The following is a 20,069-nucleotide window of genomic DNA, read 5'->3' on the forward strand; positions in this document are numbered from 1 at the left end:
TGGTGAGGTTGAAGTCAACCTCATCCACATAAATAAATTCATGGCGAATAACATGGGCATCCAGCTCCAATACTCTCTGTAACAGACAAAAGGATATACAGATGAGTAAATAGTTTATGTCTGAAGTACTGGAAGTAGTGTTGCATACATACCTCTACAAAGTAATGTGGCATATCCTTGACTCTGTCAGAGTTTCTCTCAAATGGCACCTTGTAAAGTTGTTTCATTGTCACTCGGTGCCGTTGGAGGATGAGTTGTATGGTCGACAGGCTTACAGCATTGATGTTGTTAAATATGAATCCTAATTGCATTATTGGCCAAGACCATATTTATAATTGCAGTCTCTTGTACATCTCTAAACAAGAGTCCTCGTCCTCCATGATGTCTTTGCCTTTCCACTCTGTACAGAATTCAAACACAGACTCTCAGTCCAGCCTCTCTCATGGTCAAACCGTGGTTGATCACATGATCAACAAGTGTTGCCCTAATCTCATCAGAGATGGCTCTCCTTCCTTCTCTTCTTTGCCCTCGTCCTCTTCTTCCTCTTCCTCTCCCTCCTACTCCTCTTGCTCTCTGTCCATTTTTGGCATCCATTGTTCAAAACAGGTAATCTGACCTTTGACCTATTTATAGGCCTATACTAGGCTATTAGTGTTTGCACATGTGAGTGACCTGGTGAATAAGTGTAGCATTTTGATTGGTTGTGTTTAGAAAAGGAAAGCAAGTCACTTCCTGTTAGATTTTTGTGTTTTAGGTAGAGAATTGTGTGTAGTGTTTTGAAAAAAGTGTTTTATGCAATTGACAACTGAGTCAAAGGCTGAGAAATAGCTTATGGTTTTGGATATTTGGTGTGTAGTTTTGCACTTTGAGTGAGAGGTTTCAAAAATCGTGTGACATGAAAAGATTTTGTGTGTAAGCAGTTGGAAAAAACTGTAATAGTTCACAAAAGTTTATTGCAACGTACTGGCCGCCTGCTCTTCTTCTTTCTTGGATTACCTGCCATTTAGGGGCTTACCTTCCCACTGCCCTCATCTCACTTGTCATCATATAGTAGAAATCAATGATGTAGAAACAAGTCTTTTCACCTATCAGTGATCATTAAGGAGAGGATGCAGGGAAAGGAAAGTTTATTATTAGTTGCCCTGACCTCAAAGCCAACAAAGGTCTGTGTCCTAATCCAGTTGAATCAGTGAGCAAACCTGAAAGCAGGCGTTCATTTAGCAGTCAGGTAATTACTGACGGTGACAGTGTGTGTTTAGAGGATTGATGTGTTTGCAGTCATTTGCCTCTCATACTGCATCTTCTTTCCCCAATTGGCCATTTGCTAAGCATTTTAACATTTCCCATTATGTGTGTGTGTGTGTGTGTGAGCGCCTGCTTCTCTGAGTGTGTGTGCTTGTGTATGATCCCCAGTGCCATTAATCTTCTCCAGAGGGTCAGTGGCCTCAGTGGGAGATCTATCCTAATTGGCTTAGCATTGATCAATGGGCTGACAAGATACCCTTTCAGTGTCATTTGACCCTCATTTTTGGTGTACTTTACAGTGTGTGCGTGTTACCGAGTTATTGCTTTTCTCTCAGCTAATAAAGACCAGCTTTAAGTCACTCTTTGTCACTCTTTGTCACTCTTTGGCTGACTAGAAGTGCAGTAGCACTTCTAGTCAGGCAGACCCTGAAAAACATTCCAACCCCCATACCCATGTCCTGAAGCAAACTAAAATACTTATTCAAATATACATTAACTGGGCACATTCATAGAGATTTTCCCTCAGAAGACACAATATTTTACTACTATATAGGCTCAGGTCAAAAGTAGTGCATCATGTAGGGAATAGGGTGCCATTTTGTATACAGACCTGGAACAAGGCCTTTACTTCTTCTTATTCCCCTGATATACCGTGTTAATGTCTCTCCTCTTCCCAGTCTGAAAGCCACCCTCTCTTCCCCTCCCGTGGGCGGTACTGTGGACCTCTCTGGCGTGCCACTGGGTGTACGGGACACGGAACGCCTGGCCGCACACCTTTGCCTGCACGCCGCCCTTGTGCGAAGCCTCGAGTTGGGCTTCACCGAGCTCACAGACCAGGTATTATGAAAACAGCTCATCGTTACGAATACAGCTTGTATAATATATTAAATGACTACAACACATTCTAATTTCAACCAAAAATCATGGTATTTCATATTCTCAAACAAAAATTCTAAACTGAGCAAGAGCTTGTGTAATCCACAGAGATGGAACCCTAAATAGTTTTATCTCTATGCTGTAACCCATCCCTAGCACAGCATGGAACATCTTCAGAGAAAGGAAATTACACCCTACTAGTAATGCACAGATGTTGTCACCAAATAACTATATATTTTAATCACAATATTACAAGGGATGCAATTTCATCTCTGTTATGCTCCAGGGGGAAGTTTCCCCTAGGTGCAGATCCAGGATCAGTACCCCCTCCCCAATCTTAACCTTAAAAATGTGTGGGGAAAATGCATCAGTGACTAAAGGCATCTTCACCCTACTCCCTCTGTTAAACAGGCACTGCTATTGCTGCTGCCCACGCTGTCCACGCTGCCCTACCTCCAAACGCTGGCACTCAATGGCAACCGGCTGACGCGCGTCGTCCTCCGCCAGCTCACCGACACCCTCAAGGACCCGCGCTGCTTCCCCGCCCTCACCTGGATGGACCTGGGCAATAATGTGGACATCTTCTCCCTCCCCCAACCCTTCCTCATGGGCCTGAGGAAGCGCTGTCCCAAGCAGGGCAAGCTGCCCACCATACAGGAACAGGGAGAGGCCCAGGGACAGGGGGGCCATGCCCAGGGAGAAGACCCAAATGGCAGGCTACCAGAGGAAAGAGCTGGGGTCTCTAATGAGTGGCAGGGATCGACAGAGGAGTTAGAGGGTGAACTATGGGACTATAACATGAGGACGCACGAGATTGAAAGCAGTGAAACGAAGAGTAAGGAAAAGAGAGATCCAATGAATGGAGACAGAGGACAAAATTATTTAAAGAGCGTTGCGTCCCGTGGCAGGGAGATTGATGATCACGGGTCCCCTCAGTCAACCAATCTGAACTGAAAAATTATTTTTGGCTGTGTATTGAGTGAGGTGAAACATTCAGAAAATTGCAGATAGAAACGTCATGAAGAGAGCTGACACCTTTCCCTATTCTGCATGACAGATCATTTCTACACAAAACATTACTATCTGTAACATAGTTCTCTTCTGAGCAGGCCCCTGATACATGGGTATTATTAACACCTCTAGAATTGCAATATTTTGGTAATTTTTCCAAAATTCCCAGGTTTTCCAGGTTGGAAGATTCCCGGGATCAGGAGGGAATGAACTTGGGAATTTGGGAAGATTCCAGAGATTCAAGAAACCACAATTTGCAACCTTACACCTTCCTGTGGACATACAGTATGAGGCTGAAAGATAGGGTGAGATTACAGAGGGTGCCTAGTCTGAACTAATGTCTCTCACCCAGGGGTGCAAGTAGATTTAATTTCTTACTGGTACGTGACCTACTATGTGTGCACGCCGTAGGCCTAGTAAACACAACCAGTTACAACGTTTTCATCTGATTGTCAAACAATAACTTAACAAAAGGCGCTCCTGTTGGCTAGCCACACACGTTTGTCCACTCACAAAATAATTCCAGCAGCCAAACAGTGCACTGTACACACACAATTTGATAAATGGATAAATACATCTGTTACAAAAAAAACTAAGTGATTGTCATTAGGCCCAATACACTTGTAGCCTGAATTGATGTGTCCACTGCTTTATGCACAAGTCTGTCATCAAATCAAACTTTATTTGTCACATGCAACGAATACAACAACAGCATAATAACAAAACAAAACAAAAAATTCATCCAAGTTAAATTGGAGAAAGTATTTTACACCATTCTAAAGATAAAATTCTCGTTAATCCAGCCACAGTGTCTGATTTCAAAAAGGCTTTACAGCGAAAGCACCACAAACGATTATGTCAGGTCACCACCAACTCACAGAAAAACACAGCCATTTTTCCAGCCAAAGAGTCACAAAAAGTCACAAAAAGCACAAATAGAGATTAAATTAATCACTAACCTTTGATGATCTTCATCAGATGACACTCACAGGACTTCATGTTACACAATACATGTATGTTTTGTTTGATGAAGTGCATATTTATATCAAAAAATCTCATTTTACATTGGCGCGTTACTTTCAGTAGTTCTAAAAACATCCAGTGATTTTGCAGAGAGCCACATCAATTTACAGAAATACTCATCATAAATGTTGATGAAAATACAAGTGTTATACATTGAATTAGAGATATGCCTCTCCTTAATGCAACCGCTGTGTCAGATTTCAAAAAAACTTTAGGGATAAATGCAATAATCTGAGTACAGCGTTCAGACAAGAAAGCAGCCAAAAAGATATCCGCCATATTGTGTAGTCAACATTAGTCAGAATTGTATTATAAATATTCACTTACCTTTGATGATCTTCATCAGAATGCACTCCCAGGAATCCCAGTTCCACAATAAATGTTTGATTTGTTCGATAAAGTTAATAATATATGTCCAAATAGCTTCTTTTGTTAGCGCGCGTTCAGGTCCAGCCGAACGTCGGACGAAAAGTTTTAAAAAGTTCCGTTACAGCCCGTAGAAACTTGTCAAACTCAGTATAGGATCAATCTTTAGGATGTTATCATCATAAATGTTCAATAATGTTCCAACCGGACAATTCCTATGTCTGTAGAAAAGCAATGGAACGAGAGGTAACTCTCTCGGGACCGCAATACTGCCCCCCTGTCACCAAGAAGTTAAGTAAAATATTTACCAAATAAACTAAAGTAAAAATAATAAGAAGGTAACACAATAAAATAACAATAATGAGGCTATATACAGGGGTACCGATACCGAGTCAGTGTGCGGGGGTACAGGTTAGTTGAGGTAATTTGTACGGGTGAAGTGACTATGCATAGATAATGAACAGTGAGTAGCAGCACAAAACAAATGGAGGGGGAGTGTCAATGTAAATAGTCTGGTGGCCATTTTGTTAATTGTTCAGCAGTCTTATGGCTTGGGGGGGCTTTGTATGCATCTCTGTGTGTGGCGTGAAGTTGGTCTAGAGTTGTTTTCCCTCTGGTTGCACATGTGATATGCTGGTAAAAATGGGGTAAAACTGATTTAAGTTTGGCTGGAATTAAAGTCCACGGCCACTAGGAGCGCCGCTTCTGGATGAGCATTTTCTTGTTTGCTTATGGCTTATGGTACTCTACTTTAGGCGAACCATACCTCGAGACTGCCACTAATCTCCACCTTGGCAAAACTTTTGTGTTCTCGTTAAACCACAATTTGGAGCATATACCACCCATTTTAAAGTCAATTTGCTCATTGTAATGCACCTGACATGCGGTAATGTTAAATAATTATTTGCCTATAGTTTCCTTGGCATTTCATTTTAATTATTGCGATAGGCTCATGTTCTACCGGTACGGCGTACCCCCACTATTTATTTTGCTGGGACGCCGTGCTGGACTGTACCCGCTTATTTTCTCCCCTGCTCTCACCCACTTTTCTCCAATAACATGTCAAGGACAGATAGAAACATTTCTGATTATATGAGGAGTCATTTCTGTCACCAGTGATAGCAGTGATTGTGGCCAAGTTGATGATACAATGGATGTTGATCGTAAAATACAGTGTCAGCATTCTTATTGATGTAACAGACTGAGATTGTACTGGAAAAATTTACCCCACAGCTTGAAAAGTTGTCAATGGCGCCATTGAATTGAATCCTTTTCAGTGGTGTTTCCACAGTTAGTACGTTGTCAAGCAGGACAGTCACTTGTGTTGGTGAGGCAGAAGTCAAGTAATAGCAGTAGGGGAGAGTGGGGTAAGTTGAGCCAAAGGGTTAATCGAGCCACCCCTTGTTTCTAGGAAACCATAAACAAAATGAATCATGTGACCAAATATATAGGGAGAGGTCAGCATTTCATGGAGTCTGTGAAGGAAGTGGTAAGTGTTATAGGTTTCATGATTCTCGTATCTAAACCAAAGTAGATAGTTTTAAGATTGTTTTATACATTATAGAGCAACAATATGAGGTCTTAAACCTCACATGAAAGTGCATCCATCCTGGGCTAATATAGACAATGGCCACCATACCCAATATAAATTATGATAGAAATTATTTTGTCAGTTTTCGGAATACTATACATTGTATTTTGGCAATGTGTCATGCATATGAACTCTAGATGTATTTGTATTCTTACAGAGAAGATATCATCATGCCCTGTGTATACAAACCTAAAACAAGCAGGTGTCTACCTGCCCTTGAGGTTCTTGAGAGCAACTAGCTCTCACAGTCTCAGGTCAGAATTAGATGTTCATCCATGTTTCTCAAAGTTGTTCCAAACATCAAATTTAGATTTTTTAAGGATAGGGTTAAATTTAGGCATTGACTCAGAAATCTTAACCTTAGTCATTAACTCAGAATGGTTAAGGTAAAGGTTTTGGATAGGCTTAAATCAAAATACCTAAAACAACTTTCTATCGCTGGATTCAAACTGCCACCTTGGGAATCAGAGGCATATGCTTACGCCCATCTGCCATCCCCGTCTACAACAACCTCACAAAACCGAAACCTACTTTTAAGGTAGCAGCGCTCACTGTTGCCCCTAATGGCCGGTTTCCACTTCATCTCCCGATGTCCTCAGACGAGGATGGATGTCGAATACTGACTTGTATCACGGGTGACCTGGCTGCTTGAGAGACCAGCCAAAGAAGTGAGAGAAGGGAAGAAGTCCATTCGAGCAGCTGCAAGAGATGAAAAAAAAATTGGAAGAAGAAAATATGTAGACACTTACCCCAAAGTGGCTCAACTTAACCTGTACCTACGCTCAATTTACCCTAAATTGTGCCGAGAGACCACTTTTTTTTGGACAAGCTATTTTTTTTAAACTATTCTTACATGAATCCTGTTTTATTTCCAGTGATACACAATATTCTGAAATGCAGTACCAGTCAAAAGTTTGGACACACCTACTCATTCAAGGGTTTTTCTTTATTTTTACTATTTTCTACATTGTAGAATAATAGTGAAGATGTCAAAACTATGAAATAACACAAATGGAATCATGTAGTAACCAAGAAAGTGTTAAAGAAATCAAAATATATTTTAGATTCTTCAAACAGCTTTGCACACTCTTGGTATTCTCTCAACATGCTTCATGAGGTAATCACCTGGAATGCATTTCAATTATCAGGTGTGCCTTGTTAAAAGTTCATTTGTGGAATTTCTTTCCTTAATGTGTTTGAGCCAATCAGTTGTGTTGTGATAAGGTAGGGGTGGTATACAGAAGATAGCCCTATAAGACCAAGTCCATATTATGGAAAGAACAGCTGAAATAAGCAAAGAGAAATGACGGTCCATCATGGTTGAATTGCTGCAAAGAAACCACTACTAAAGGACACCAATAATAAGAAGAGACTTGCTTGGGCCATGAAACATGAGCAATGGACATTATACCAGTGGAAATCTGTCCTTTGGTCTGATGAGTCCAAATTGAGATCTTTGGTTTCAACCACCCTGTCTTTGTGATGGTGTGGGGGTGCTTTGCTGGTGACACTGTCTGCGATTTATTTTGAATTCAAGGCACACTTAACAGCATGGATACCACAGAATTCTGCAGCGATACGCCATCCCATCTGGTTTGGGCTTAGTGGGACTATCATTTGTTTTTCAACAGGACAATGACCCAACACACCTTTAGGCTGTGTAAGGACTATTTGACCAAGAGTGATCAGATGACCTGGCCTCCACAATCACTCGACTTCAACCCAGTTGAGATGGTTTGGAATTAGTTGGATTGCAGCGTGAAGGAAAAGCAGCCAACAAATGCTCAGCATATGTGGGAACTCCTTCAAGACTGTTGGAAAACCATTCCAGGTGAAGCTGGTTGAGAGAATGCCAAGAGTGTGCAAAACTGTCAAGGCAAAGGGTGGCTACTTTAAAGAATCTAAAATATTTTGATTTTTTTGGTTACTACATGATTCCATATGTGTTATTCCATAGTTTTAATGTCTTCACTCTTTTTCTACAATGTTGAAATAAAGAAAAGGTGTGTCCAAACTTTTGACTGGTACTGTATATGTATATGTAGATATCTTTCTTAGAAAGAATACTATATTTCCCTTGATGCTAAATGTGAAAAAATCTCCACATACCCCTCTCTCCCCTACTGCTAAATTATCACAATTGAAGGAGACATCAAGTGTGTGTTTGTATTTTTCAAGCATTGTTACAGGAGGAGAGAACCACAGAGGTTGACCAATCTCTCACCGGTGTGGTGAGAGAACTAGATCCGGTGGAATATGACAAAACGAGTGCTTATTTCAAAGAGCGCTACCATTGAGCAGAGCTTGGCATGTGTGACTGGGACATGTTTTAATACTATTAAAATCCTCTCATTTTACAGTGGGTCTGCCATGGTTCTGTGTAGCCTAGTTATGCTCATATTTTTGAGACTGATGTATTGCAGTTAATTTAGTCTTTGACTTAATAAGTAAAACGTCTTTGAGTAGAACACTGGGAAACAACAACGATTGAGTCCCAGACAGTTCACAATAGAACACATCGAATCGTGTAATTACCTAAATTATTCGGATCATCTGGTTACCACCAGTGTTTGGAATATGATGAGCTCATTGACAATACAGACCATGGGATGCCTTTTTACACAGGAATTTATTTGTCAAAAGTCTGCGGTGGTTCTGTGTAAACTATCTATTTATATTGGAGAAAGGTTCAAAGCAGTGAATGTCATCTATTCATTTACTTTTATAGTATTTCTAAGTAGCAGCCAGGGAAACTTATTGTACTCACCTTATGATAGAACATTCAGATTTTTCTGCCTGACAGTGGCGCTCTTTACCTGAATTATTAGGATTTCCTGGTGATCACAACAAAACTACTTATTTTGCTCAAATTGAGAGAGAATTACATGGTGTTTTCCTTGAAAAGATGGGTCTTGCCAGAATAGAACACCCTCACCCAAACACCCAGATACTTGGATTCCATTACTTACCGTGACATCTTTATGAAAAGCCTTGAAGTGTTAGTACTTTCTGGATATTGTCAAAGCCTGCTGGCCATTAATAGTGGTATTGCAGCCTCCCGGGTGGCGCAGTGGTTAAGGGCGCTGTACTCTGGGCTCTGTCGTAACCGGCGCGACCGGGAGGTCCGTGGGGCGACGCACAATTGGCCTAGCGTCGTCCGGGTTAGGGAGGGCTTGGTCTGTCCTTGTCTCATCGCGCACCAGCGACTCCTGTGGCAGGCCGGGCGCAGTGCGCGCTAACCAAGGTTGCCAGGTGCACGGTGTAGCCTCCGACACATTGGTGCGGCTGGCTTCCGGGTTGGATGCGCGCTGTGTTAAGAAGCAGTGCGGCTGGTTGGGTTGTGTATCGGAGGACGCATGACTTTCAACCTTCGTCTCTCCCGAGCCCGTACGGGAGTTGTAGCGATGAGACAACAACAATTGGATACCACGAAATTGGGGAGAAAAAGGGGTTAAAAAATAAAAAAAAGTGCTATTGCTCTTTCCTTATTAAAATTGTGAATAACGGCAGACAATTTTCAAGTAAGACACAAGGTTAGAGATTTAATAGAGGTGTGACTTTTTTCCCTAATGATTTCTGAGGTATTTTCAGTTATCAGTGATTCCATACCAATGCTAGATGAGGCTGAATGGCAACACCACCACACAACCACCACACAACTGCAATGCAACAAATGAATCTGTTCAGTCTATTGAAAATTCCATCAATGAACAGATGCATTTCTTGACTGAATAAATGTTTTATTACACCTTCAAAAGGGACACACACCTACACAAAGGACGTTTATCAAATATTGACAGGAAAAGTAATGTACTACATCAATTATAGTCACAGCCTTTTCCCTCTGTTTGCTTAACTGGGGGAATGGGATGAAGAAATGATTTACAATAGGCAGAGTGGGGCTCAACAGCCTGAATGTTTCCCAAAGGGAACCCTATTCCCTATAACTTTTCCCTATGGGCCCAGGATATGCAGCCTATGTTAATGGTCACACACCTTTTGAGTCATTAATAATTTTAAGGCTATTCTATAAAAGGACAAATAGTTGTTGCAGTAGTAGGTACTACTCTGGATCCATTGTCTTATAGCTTAATTATGGACTTTAAAGTCCACGGCAGATGACAATTAAACTAAAACCGAACGGTTTGCCATTACACAGAGGGATAAAACGTTTGAGATAAGATTAATTGCATCCCTATTAACCATGCTCAATAATATCCCTAAACATACTTTGTGTGGAAATTACCCTCTGGTGTTAAGGGAACCTATCAAATGTCTAATTTCAACAGATGGTGAACTGCAATATAAGTGCACCCAGGTCAAGGACACTCCACACCTGGACAAAGTGGTCAGAACACCTGAGGAGGTAAATTCTATATTTGTGGATTTCCAGAGCAGCCCACGTACAGTTCATTGTGGAGTCCACAAGAGCCAGAGAGCCACTGGGGACAGATTCTACTGGTCAGGGATGTCTGTATGCATTGCACAATTGTTAGGTGTTATTCCCACTACTATGACCATTGAATCTCTGCTTTTGAATTGTTATTCATGGACTATGAAGTGCATTTTTGTTTTGTGTCTTTACAGAGAATGTGGAGACTTCAACAATGTCACATGAACATCCTCACATTTTCTCACGTCTTGTATGTATCTTCTCTTAAGGGGGACTTTGCTATGTGATAAGGGAATTATATGCTTAAAGGTAATGATTAAAGGATCCCACCCTGAAACGTAACTAATTTGTGATTATTAGTTTATGTAGCATGTATAATGAATAGTTAAAGTATTAAACATAAGTCCAACAAGGTTCAGAAGAGACCTGTGAGGGAGAGGTATGTGTGTGCCTAAGAAAACACTGAGAACAATTAAACTGTGTTTGACCCGATCTGGCTAGAACTCTGAGAAACTTATGATAGGACAGGGAGTCCTTCTCAGGGTTCCTCTAATCTCTGAGGGATGGAACTGTTGACTGGGTAGTGATAAACAGTGGTGGGAACTTTGGGGAAGGATACAACTCACCTACTGTTCGTGTGTATGTATGTGCATAGGATATCTACAGTTTGTGTGGAAGTATGTGCGTAAGTAGGGAGCAAGTTATAAAATGGACGTCTTTGTATTATGGACTTCAGAACGTTCTCATGAATAAACTGTACGGACCTTTTGCATAAGCTGAGTCTTTGCCTAATTATTATTAAACCCATGGTCTTACAAACCTCGGGATTGGTCAAAGCTATTGATTGTTAGTTATCATTGTGATTGAAAATTGTCGTGACACTATGTTTTATAGGTTTCAAAGTGACTGGTTCTGACAGTATTCCTGTTTTTTTTTTTTTTTTTGCCCAAACGTATGAGCCATTGATTCAACACCTTTTTATATGCCATTGCATTTGATAATCATTCAAAGAAAAAGTGCTTTTTAACTGGGTGATGATAATACTCATAGCATTTAATGTACAGGTGGACATGTCTCTGGTGGATATGGAGTCCAAATCGCTAAGTCAATCCTTTCTATTCAAATCTATGTTTTAAAGTCCTTTTTACATCAGCAGTTGTCACAAAATGCTTTCACGATACCTGGCCTAAAGCCCCTAAAATAAAGCAATGCAGAAGCTGTTACGGTGCGTGAATGAGGACCCAAAAGCGAATTAACGTAAACAGAGCTTCTTTAATAACAAAACAAAACGTAGGCTCAGATGGACCGGCAGGTTCCGACAGGACAGGACAAGGTTGCAGCAAACATGACGATAGTCTGGGTCAGGCATGAACAACACAAACAAGAATCCGACAAAGACAGGAGCAGAAACAGAGAGAGATATAGAGGACTAATCAGAGGGAAAAAAGGGAACAGGTGGGAAAAGGGGTGACGAGGTAGTTAGGAGGAGACAAGGCACAGCTGGGGAAAAGAGGGGGAGAAAAGGTAACCTAACAACGACCAGCAGAGGGAGACAGGGTGAAGGGAAAGGACAGAAACAAGACACAACATGACAGTACATGACAGAAGCAGAGTGAATGCCTAGAAGGCAGAAAACTAGGAAGAAACCGAGAGGAGCCAGGCTCTGAGTGGTGGCCAGTTCTGGTTGTGCCATTCAGGAAGTGAATTATACATTTGTGAAAATCTAGTCTTAAAAAAAAGGCACAGTTATAATGTTGGAGTTGTCTATGTATCGTCCCAAAGTCAATCAAAATGTTTTTCAGACCTCAGAACCTTGGGCGTTGGTGGGAATGGACCTGGTGAGGCCACTTGTAACGTCCTCAACTGGCAGCTTCATTAAATAGTACCTGCAAAACACCAGTCTCAACATCAACAGGGAATTGATGACTCCGGGATGTTTTAACCATCTTCCCTGTCCCTGCTGAAGAAAAGCAGGCCCAAACCATGATGCTGCCACCACCATGTTTGACAGTGGGGATGGTGTGTTCAGCTGTGTTGCTTTTACGCCAAACATAACGTTTTGCATTGTTGCCAAAAAGTTCAATTTTGGTTTCATCTGACCAGAGCACCTTCTTCCACATGTTTGGTGTGTCTCCCAGGTGGCTTGTGGCAAACTTTAAATGACACTTTTTATGGATATCTTTAAGAAATGGCTTTCTTCTTGCCACTCTTCCATAAAGGCCAGATTTGTGCAATACACAACTGATTGTTGTCCTATGGACAGAGTCTCCCACCTCAGCTGTAGATCTCTGTAGTTCATCCAGAGTGATCATGGGCCTCTTGGCTGCATCTCTGATCAGTCTTCTCCTTGTATGAGCTGAAAGTTTAGAGGGGCGGCCAGGTCTTGGTAGATTTGCAGTGGTCTGATACTCCTTCCATTTCAATATTATCGCTTGCACAGTGCTCCTTGGGATGTTTAAAGCTTGGGAAATCTTTTTGTATCCAAATCCGGCTTTAAACTTCTTCACAACAGTATCTCGGACCTGCCTGGTGTGTTCCTTGTTCTTCATGATGCTCTCTGCGCTTTTAACGGACCTCTGAGACTATCACAGTGCAGGTGCATTTATACGGAGACTTGATTACACACAGGTGGATTGTATTTATCATCATTAGTCATTTAGGTCAGCATTGGATCATTCAGAGATCCTCACTGAACTTCTGGAGAGAGTTTCCTGCACTGAAAGTAAAGGGGCTGAATAATTTTGCACGCCCAATTTTTCAGTTTTTGATTTGTTAAAAAAGTTTGAAATATCCAATAAATGTCGTTCCACTTCATGATTGTGTCCCACTTGTTGTTGATTCTTCACAAAAAAATACAGTTTTATATCTTTATGTTTGAAGCCTGAAATGTGGCAAAAGGTCGCAAAGTTCAAGGGGGCCGAATACTTTCGCAATGCACTGTATATATATATATATATATGTGTACACACACACACAGACACACACTACTGTTCAAAAGTTTGGGGTCACTTGGAAATGTCCTTGTTTTTGAAAGAAAAGCAAATGTTTTGTCCATTAAAATAACATCAAATTGATCAGAAATACAGTGTAGTCATTGTTAATGTTGTGCATGACTATTGTAGCTGGAAACTGCCGATTTTTAATGGAATATCTACATAGGCGTACAAAGGCACATTTATCAGCAACCATCACTCCTGTGTTCCAATGGCACGTTGTGTTAGCTAATCCAAATGTATAATTTTAAAAGGCTAGTTGATCATTAGAAAAACCTTTTGCAATTATGTTAGCACAGCTGAAAACTGTTGTCCTGATTACAGAAGCAATAAAACTGGCCTTATTTAGAATAGTTGAGTATCTGGAGCATCAGCATTTGTGGATTTGATTACAGGCTCAAAATGGTCAGATACAGACTTTCTTCTGAAACTCGTCAGTCTATTCTTGTTCTGAGAAATTAAGGCTATTCCATGTGAGAAATTGCCAAGAAACTGAAGATCTCGTACAATGCTGTGTACTACTCCCTTCACAGAACAGCGTAAACTGTCTCTAACCAGAATAGAAAGAGGAGTGGGAGGCCCCAGTGCACAACTGAGCAGGAGGACAAGTACATTAGAGTGTCTAGTTTGAGAAACAGATGCCTCACAAGTCCTCAACTGGCAGCTTCATTAAAAATAGTACCCGCAAATCACCAGTCTCAACGTCAACAGTGAAGAGGCGACTCTGGGAGTGCCTCTGTCCAGTGTCTGTGTTCTTTTGCCCATTTTAATCTTTTATTTTTATTGGCCAGTCTGAGATACGGCTTTTTCTTTGCAACTCTGCCTAGAAGGCCAGCAATTGTTTTGTTGCGTCATCAATCCACACATAATACCCCATAATCACAATGCAAAAACACGTTTTAGAATCTTTTGAAAATGTATCAAAAATAAAAACTATAAACTGAAATACATTTACAAAAGTATTCAGACACTTTACTCAGTACTTTGTTGAAGCACCTTTGGCAGCGATTACAGCCTTGAGTCTTGGGTGACACTACAAGCTTGGCACACCTGTATCTGGGGAGTTTTTCCCATTCTTCTCTGCAGATCCTCTCAAGCTCTATCAGGTTGGATGTGGAGCATCGCTTGACAGTTATTTTCAGGTCTCTCCAGAGATCAATCGGGTTAAAGTCCAGGCTCTGGCTGGGCCACTCTAGGACATTCAGAGACTAGTCCTGAAGCCACTTCTGTGTTGTCCTGTGTGCTTAGGGACGTTGTCCTGGATGGTGAACCTTTGCCCAAGTCTGAGGTCCTGAGCGCTCTGGAGCAGGTTTTCCTCAAGGATCTCTCTGTACTTTGCTCTGTTCACCTTTCCCTCGATCCTGACTAGTTTACCAGTCCGTGCCGCTGAAAAACATCCGCACAGCAAGATGCTGCCACCACCATGCTTCACAGTAGGGATGGCGCCACGTTTCTTCCAGATGTGACGCTTGGCATTCAGGCCAAAGAGTTCAATCTTGGTTTCATCAGACCAGAGAATCTTGTTTCTCATGGTCTAAAGAGTCCTTTAGGTTCCTTTTGGCAAATTCCAAGATGGCTGTCATGTGCATTTTACTGAGGAGTGGCTTCCGTCTGGCCATTCTACCATAAAGGCCTGATTGGTGGAGTGATGTAGAGATAGTTGTCCTTCTGGAAAGTTTTCCCATCGCCACAGAAGAACTCTGGAGCTCTGTCAGAGTGACCATCTTGTTCTCACCTCCCTGACCAAGGCCCTTCTCCCACAATTGCTCAGTTTGGCTGGGCAGCCAGCTCTAGGAAGAGTCTTGGTGGTTTCAAAAGCTTTCCATTTAAGAATGATGGAAGCCACTGTTTTCTTGGGGACCTTCAATGCTGCATAAATGTTTTGGTACCCTTCCCCAGATCTGCGCCTCCACACAATCCTGTCTTGGAGCTCTACGGACGATTTATTCGACATCATGGCTTGGTTTTTGCGCTGACATGCACTGTCAACCATATAGACAGGTGTGTACCATTCCAAATCATGTTCAATCAACTGAATTCACAACAGGTGGACTCCAATGAATGGAAACAGGATGCACAAGCTCAATTTCGAGTCTCATACAAAAGGGTCTGAATACTTATGTAAAGAAGGTATTACTGTTTTGTGTTTTTTTATTAATAAGCAACATTTTCTAAAAACCTGTTTTCGATTTATCATTATGGGTTATTGTGTGTAGATTGAGATTTTTTTTAAATTCCATTTTAGAACAAGGCTGTAATGTAACAAAATGTGTAAACATGGAAGGGGTCTAAATACTTTCCAAGTACACTGTATGCAAGTTAGAGGGGATCTACAATGTCTGAGAAAGGTCATTTAGTTTGCTAATGTCAAAGTAACGAAAATAATGGAACACATGCGTTGCTTGTTTATAGGCCTATGCATGGCTTAAGCATAAACATTATGCCAAATGTAACTACCAATATTTTTATTCCATTTAAGTATGTATATTTTTATATGCACAGTACATTTGTTAAGAATCTGTGACTATCGTATTGGTCTGCTTGTACATTTTACCCCATTGAATTAGTTTCATTAACTCTAGCCCAGAAAGTCAGATTCTTATGAGGTCAAGTTCTCCTGATTCAGTTGGATCTCATGTAGTTTTAGAAGAATGGTCTTTGGTGACATAACAGACCAACTGTATATGAAAACATCTGGAATGTTCATATTGTCTGTACATTTGCATGTCTTAAGCATAAGAATAATAACCATATGATATAACGGGGGCGCAACTTTCACTGGGGATGGGGGGTTCATGTCCCCCTCCACATTCTAAAATTGCACTTTTGTCTCTCCCAGTTTTATCATTGCAATGTGATACAAGAAGAGACACTGGGTTGTGCTTTTGGACCATTCGGACGCCTTAGAACAGTCGGGTAGGCTGTTTAGTTTTCAGCCGTCTGGATTTAGGACCACGAGGACAGTGCAGAGTGGGCGGACTGGCTGTGTGAAAGGCAAAGCTTCTGGAAGGGTGGCTGGACCAGCACAGGATAATTGATCAGAGGCAGCTGCTGTCTGTATGTGCACTTTCTTCTGAGTTGTTAAAGCAAGCAGAGCAGAAATTGACCAGTCTTTTGTTGACTGATCATCATCAGTGATGCAGCTGGCAAGGTAACTGCTGGTTAACTTAAAAGAAAAAAACTAAACTAGTGTTTATTCCCAGTGCTGAGCTATTAGCTAGTGTAACTAACATGTAATGTTAGCTAATGTTTCATCCCCTCTTCACTGAGATTAATAAATGAGCTAGCTAGTAGCTAAATTACCTAACAGCCAGTTCAGCTCTAGCCTCTAGCTATGTCAGATATGAGGTTATTATTACTATCTAAAATCTGTTTGTATGGAAATGTTTTTTATCCTTTGCTTTGTCCTGTTTCAACATACGTAAATTAACTTGGCTAGCTTTCACCAGTTGATGTACCGTTAGAGAGAGAGCTGGACAAATGTTGGCTAACGCTAGCTATTATTTTTTTGCCTGAATCACACTAGACCTGAATCAAACTATGAAACCAGCGGCCAAACGTTTTTTCAGTGCAATGTGAATTTATATTAGTTAGTATAGCAATGTAACGTTATTGATCTGTCAGTTTCCCAAGCTAATTCCCTACTTTTCACTTTTCAAACACAGTAATTAACATCTCTACTGGCTTCACTGTCATGGTGCAGTCAGTACACAACACTATGCTCATCATTTCTAAGCAGGATCAGATGGTGACAGGTGTCCCAGCAGGGACAGACAGCCAGGGAAGACCAGTCTATTGAGCTTGTGACTTTTGCAGTATATTAACAATATCAGTGAACGATAGAAAGGAGTCTGTATTGAAAACATAATATCTCAGGGGAGATATCTATTTAGGCAGTCCCTAACTGCTTGGCTGCTCTGCTGTCCTGTGTGTTGTCACTCTGGCCTTGGCCTAACACACCTGAAACCAGTAATGAATGTTTCACTAAGATCCTAAAGCTGAGTAGGGTGTGTTGGGTTGGGGTGCTGCAGAGCGGTGGATCCAGCTATATTGTGTGCAAGTAAAAAGAGCTCAACAGTGATATTAATTATACTGAACAACATGCAACCATTTAAAAGATGAGATTTTTTTCAATTGAATTTATTTTGCGCAACAGTCACATGAAAGTATTCATTATAAGTTAATCAGTCGCTAATTTATGGATTTCAAATGACTAGGCAGGTGCACAGGCATCACCCAGGCCCAGCCAATCAAAGTTGTTCCCCACAAAAGGGCTTTATTACAGACAGAAATACAACATATTGGATTGTGTAGAAATGCAGGAAAGCAGCTTTAGATGGCCAAAAAAAGTCCTCCCCCAGACCCTCGCCAGGTTATGTCCCCCCCACTTTAAAAATCAAAGTTGTGCCCCTGTGATATGATATCAATGGCAGCCAGCATTGGACATAAAGAGATGTGCAGAAAGATAATCAGCCTCTCTGTGGATCCTTTCCCCTTAATGTATTTTTAAAGTCAGCCATGGACAATCTCTTCAAAGAAACCCTCTAGTTGAGTAAAATAAGGAGCCTATTGCTTCGGTCCTTGTTTCATTTTCACTTGTTACCTGGTAAATAACCAACAACCAGGGATAACCACAAAGGGAATAAGGTAGGGAAACAGTCCATGTCAGCCAGGCGCATCTTTTTTAAGAAATACTATTTCAAGCTGTAGTTGAGTAAATAATTATATCAAATTTCAAATGTATTTATAAAGCCCTTCTTACATCAGCTGATGTCACAAAGTGCTGTACAGAAACACTAAAACAGCAAGCAATGCAGGTGTAGAAGCACAGTGGCTAGGAAAAACTCCCTAGAAAGGCCAGATCCTAGGAATAAACTTTGAGGTACCAGGCTATGACGGGTGGTCAGTCCTCTTCTGGCTGTGCCAGGTGGAGATTATAACAGAACATGGCCAAGATGTTCAAATGTTCATAGATGACCAGCGGGGTCAAATGATAATAATCACAGTCGTTGTCGAGGGTGCAACAAGTCAGCACCTCAGGAGTAAATGTCAATTGGCTTTTCATAGCCGATCATTTAGAGTATCTCTACCGCTCCTGCTGTCTCTAGAGAGTTGAAAACAGCAGGTCTGGGACAGGTAGCACGTCCGGTGAACAGGTCAGGGTTCCATAGCCGCAGGCAGAACAGTTGAAACTGGACAGCAGCACGGCCAGGTGGACTGGGGACAGCAAGGAGTCATCAGGCCAGGTAGTCCTGAGGCATGGTCTTAGGGCTCAGGTCCTCAGAGAGAGAAAGAAAAAGAGAGAAAGAATTAGAGAGCATACTTAAATTCACACAGGACACCGGATAAGACAGAAGTACTCCAGATATAACAGACTGACCCTAGCCCCCCGACACAATCTACTGCAGCATAAATACTGGAGGCTGAGACAGGAGGGGTCGGGAGGCACTGTGGCCCCATCCGATGATACCCCCGGACAGGGCCAAACAGGCAGGATATGACCCCACCCACTTTGCCAAAGCACAGCCCCCACACCACTAGAGGGATATCTTCAACCACCAACTTACCATCCTGAGACAAGGCCGAGTATAGCCCACAAAGATCTCCGCCACGGCACAACCCAAGGGGGTGGCGCCAACCCAGACAGGAAGATCACTCAAGTGATGCACCCCTCCTAGGGACGGCATGAAAGAGCACCAGTAAGCCAGTGACTCAGCCCCTGTAATAGGGTTAGAGGCAGAGAATCCCAGTGGAGAGAGGGGAACCGGCCAGGCAGAGACAGCAAGGGCGTTTCGTTGCTTCAGTGCCTTTCCGTTCACCTTCACACTCCTGGGCCAGACTACACTCAATCATAGGCCCTACTGAAGAGATGAGTCTTCAATATTTACGTTTTATTCTGATCAGATGACAATCCAGAAAATTGCAATAAACAGCGCCAAACTCATGCAGAAAACAGAATGTTGTATTCTGGCCTGACCAATCTTTTCAAAGAAAACACCATTTAATTATCTCTATTTGAGCAAAATAAGTAGTTTTGTTGTGATTACCAGGAAATCATGGATAAATTCAGATAAAGAGCGCCAGTCAGGCAGAAAAATCGGAATGTTAGAGAGTGAGTACAATAAGTTTCCCTGGCTGTTGTATGGCTGCTACTTAAAAATACTATAAAAGTACATTAATAGATTACATTCACTGCTATAAACGTTCTTCCAATTTAATCGCATAGTTTACACCGACCCACCGCGGACCTTTAACAAATAAATATCGGTGTAAAAAAGGCGTCTCATGGTCTGTTTTGTCAACGAGCTCGTCATATTCCAAACACTGGCGGTAACCAGATGATCCCAATAATTTAAGTAGTAAACGATGCCCTTCTCTGTTTAGTTCTACTGCGAACTGTCTGTGACTCGATCATTGTTGTTTCCATGTTTTACTTACTACGTCAAAGACCAAATTAACTGGAAATATATCAGCATAACTAAGCTACACAGAACCATGGCGGACCCACTGTAAAATGAGTCTTTTAATCGTATTAAAACGTGATCCAGTTCAACATGTCCAGCTCTACCCA

The 20,069-nt window shown here is 41.6% G+C and overlaps 1 protein-coding gene and 1 long non-coding RNA gene across 3 annotated transcripts in view; one reads left to right on the top strand and one right to left on the bottom strand.

The window, feature by feature from the left end:
* LOC110533468 (leucine-rich repeat-containing protein 75A-like) overlaps positions 1-4,061 on the top strand; it is a 38,716-nt gene extending 34,655 nt beyond the window's left edge. The window contains exons 4-5 of the mRNA XM_021617702.3: positions 1,923-2,082; positions 2,533-4,061. Of these exons, the coding sequence (XP_021473377.3) occupies positions 1,923-2,082; positions 2,533-3,075 (703 nt within the window). The 3' untranslated portion in view covers positions 3,076-4,061. The remainder of the gene's footprint in view (positions 1-1,922; positions 2,083-2,532) is intronic.
* A 13,687-nt stretch (positions 4,062-17,748) lies between these two features.
* LOC149979957 (uncharacterized) lies at positions 17,749-20,029 on the bottom strand. Of its 2 annotated transcripts, none has more exons than XR_016483609.1 (3): positions 19,937-20,029; positions 19,066-19,172; positions 17,749-18,777 (listed from the first exon to the last, which is right to left on the bottom strand). It is a non-coding gene; the product is annotated as an uncharacterized LOC149979957 (long non-coding RNA). The 2 variants fall into 2 exon arrangements; XR_016483608.1 differs by having other exon boundaries at positions 19,546-20,029.
* Positions 20,030-20,069: the final 40 nt, after the last annotated feature.

Source organism: Oncorhynchus mykiss, chromosome 10 (genome assembly GCF_057628025.1).
Source record: "Oncorhynchus mykiss isolate SJ-2025 chromosome 10, ASM5762802v1, whole genome shotgun sequence".
NCBI classification, from domain to species: Eukaryota; Metazoa; Chordata; class Actinopteri; order Salmoniformes; family Salmonidae; genus Oncorhynchus; species Oncorhynchus mykiss.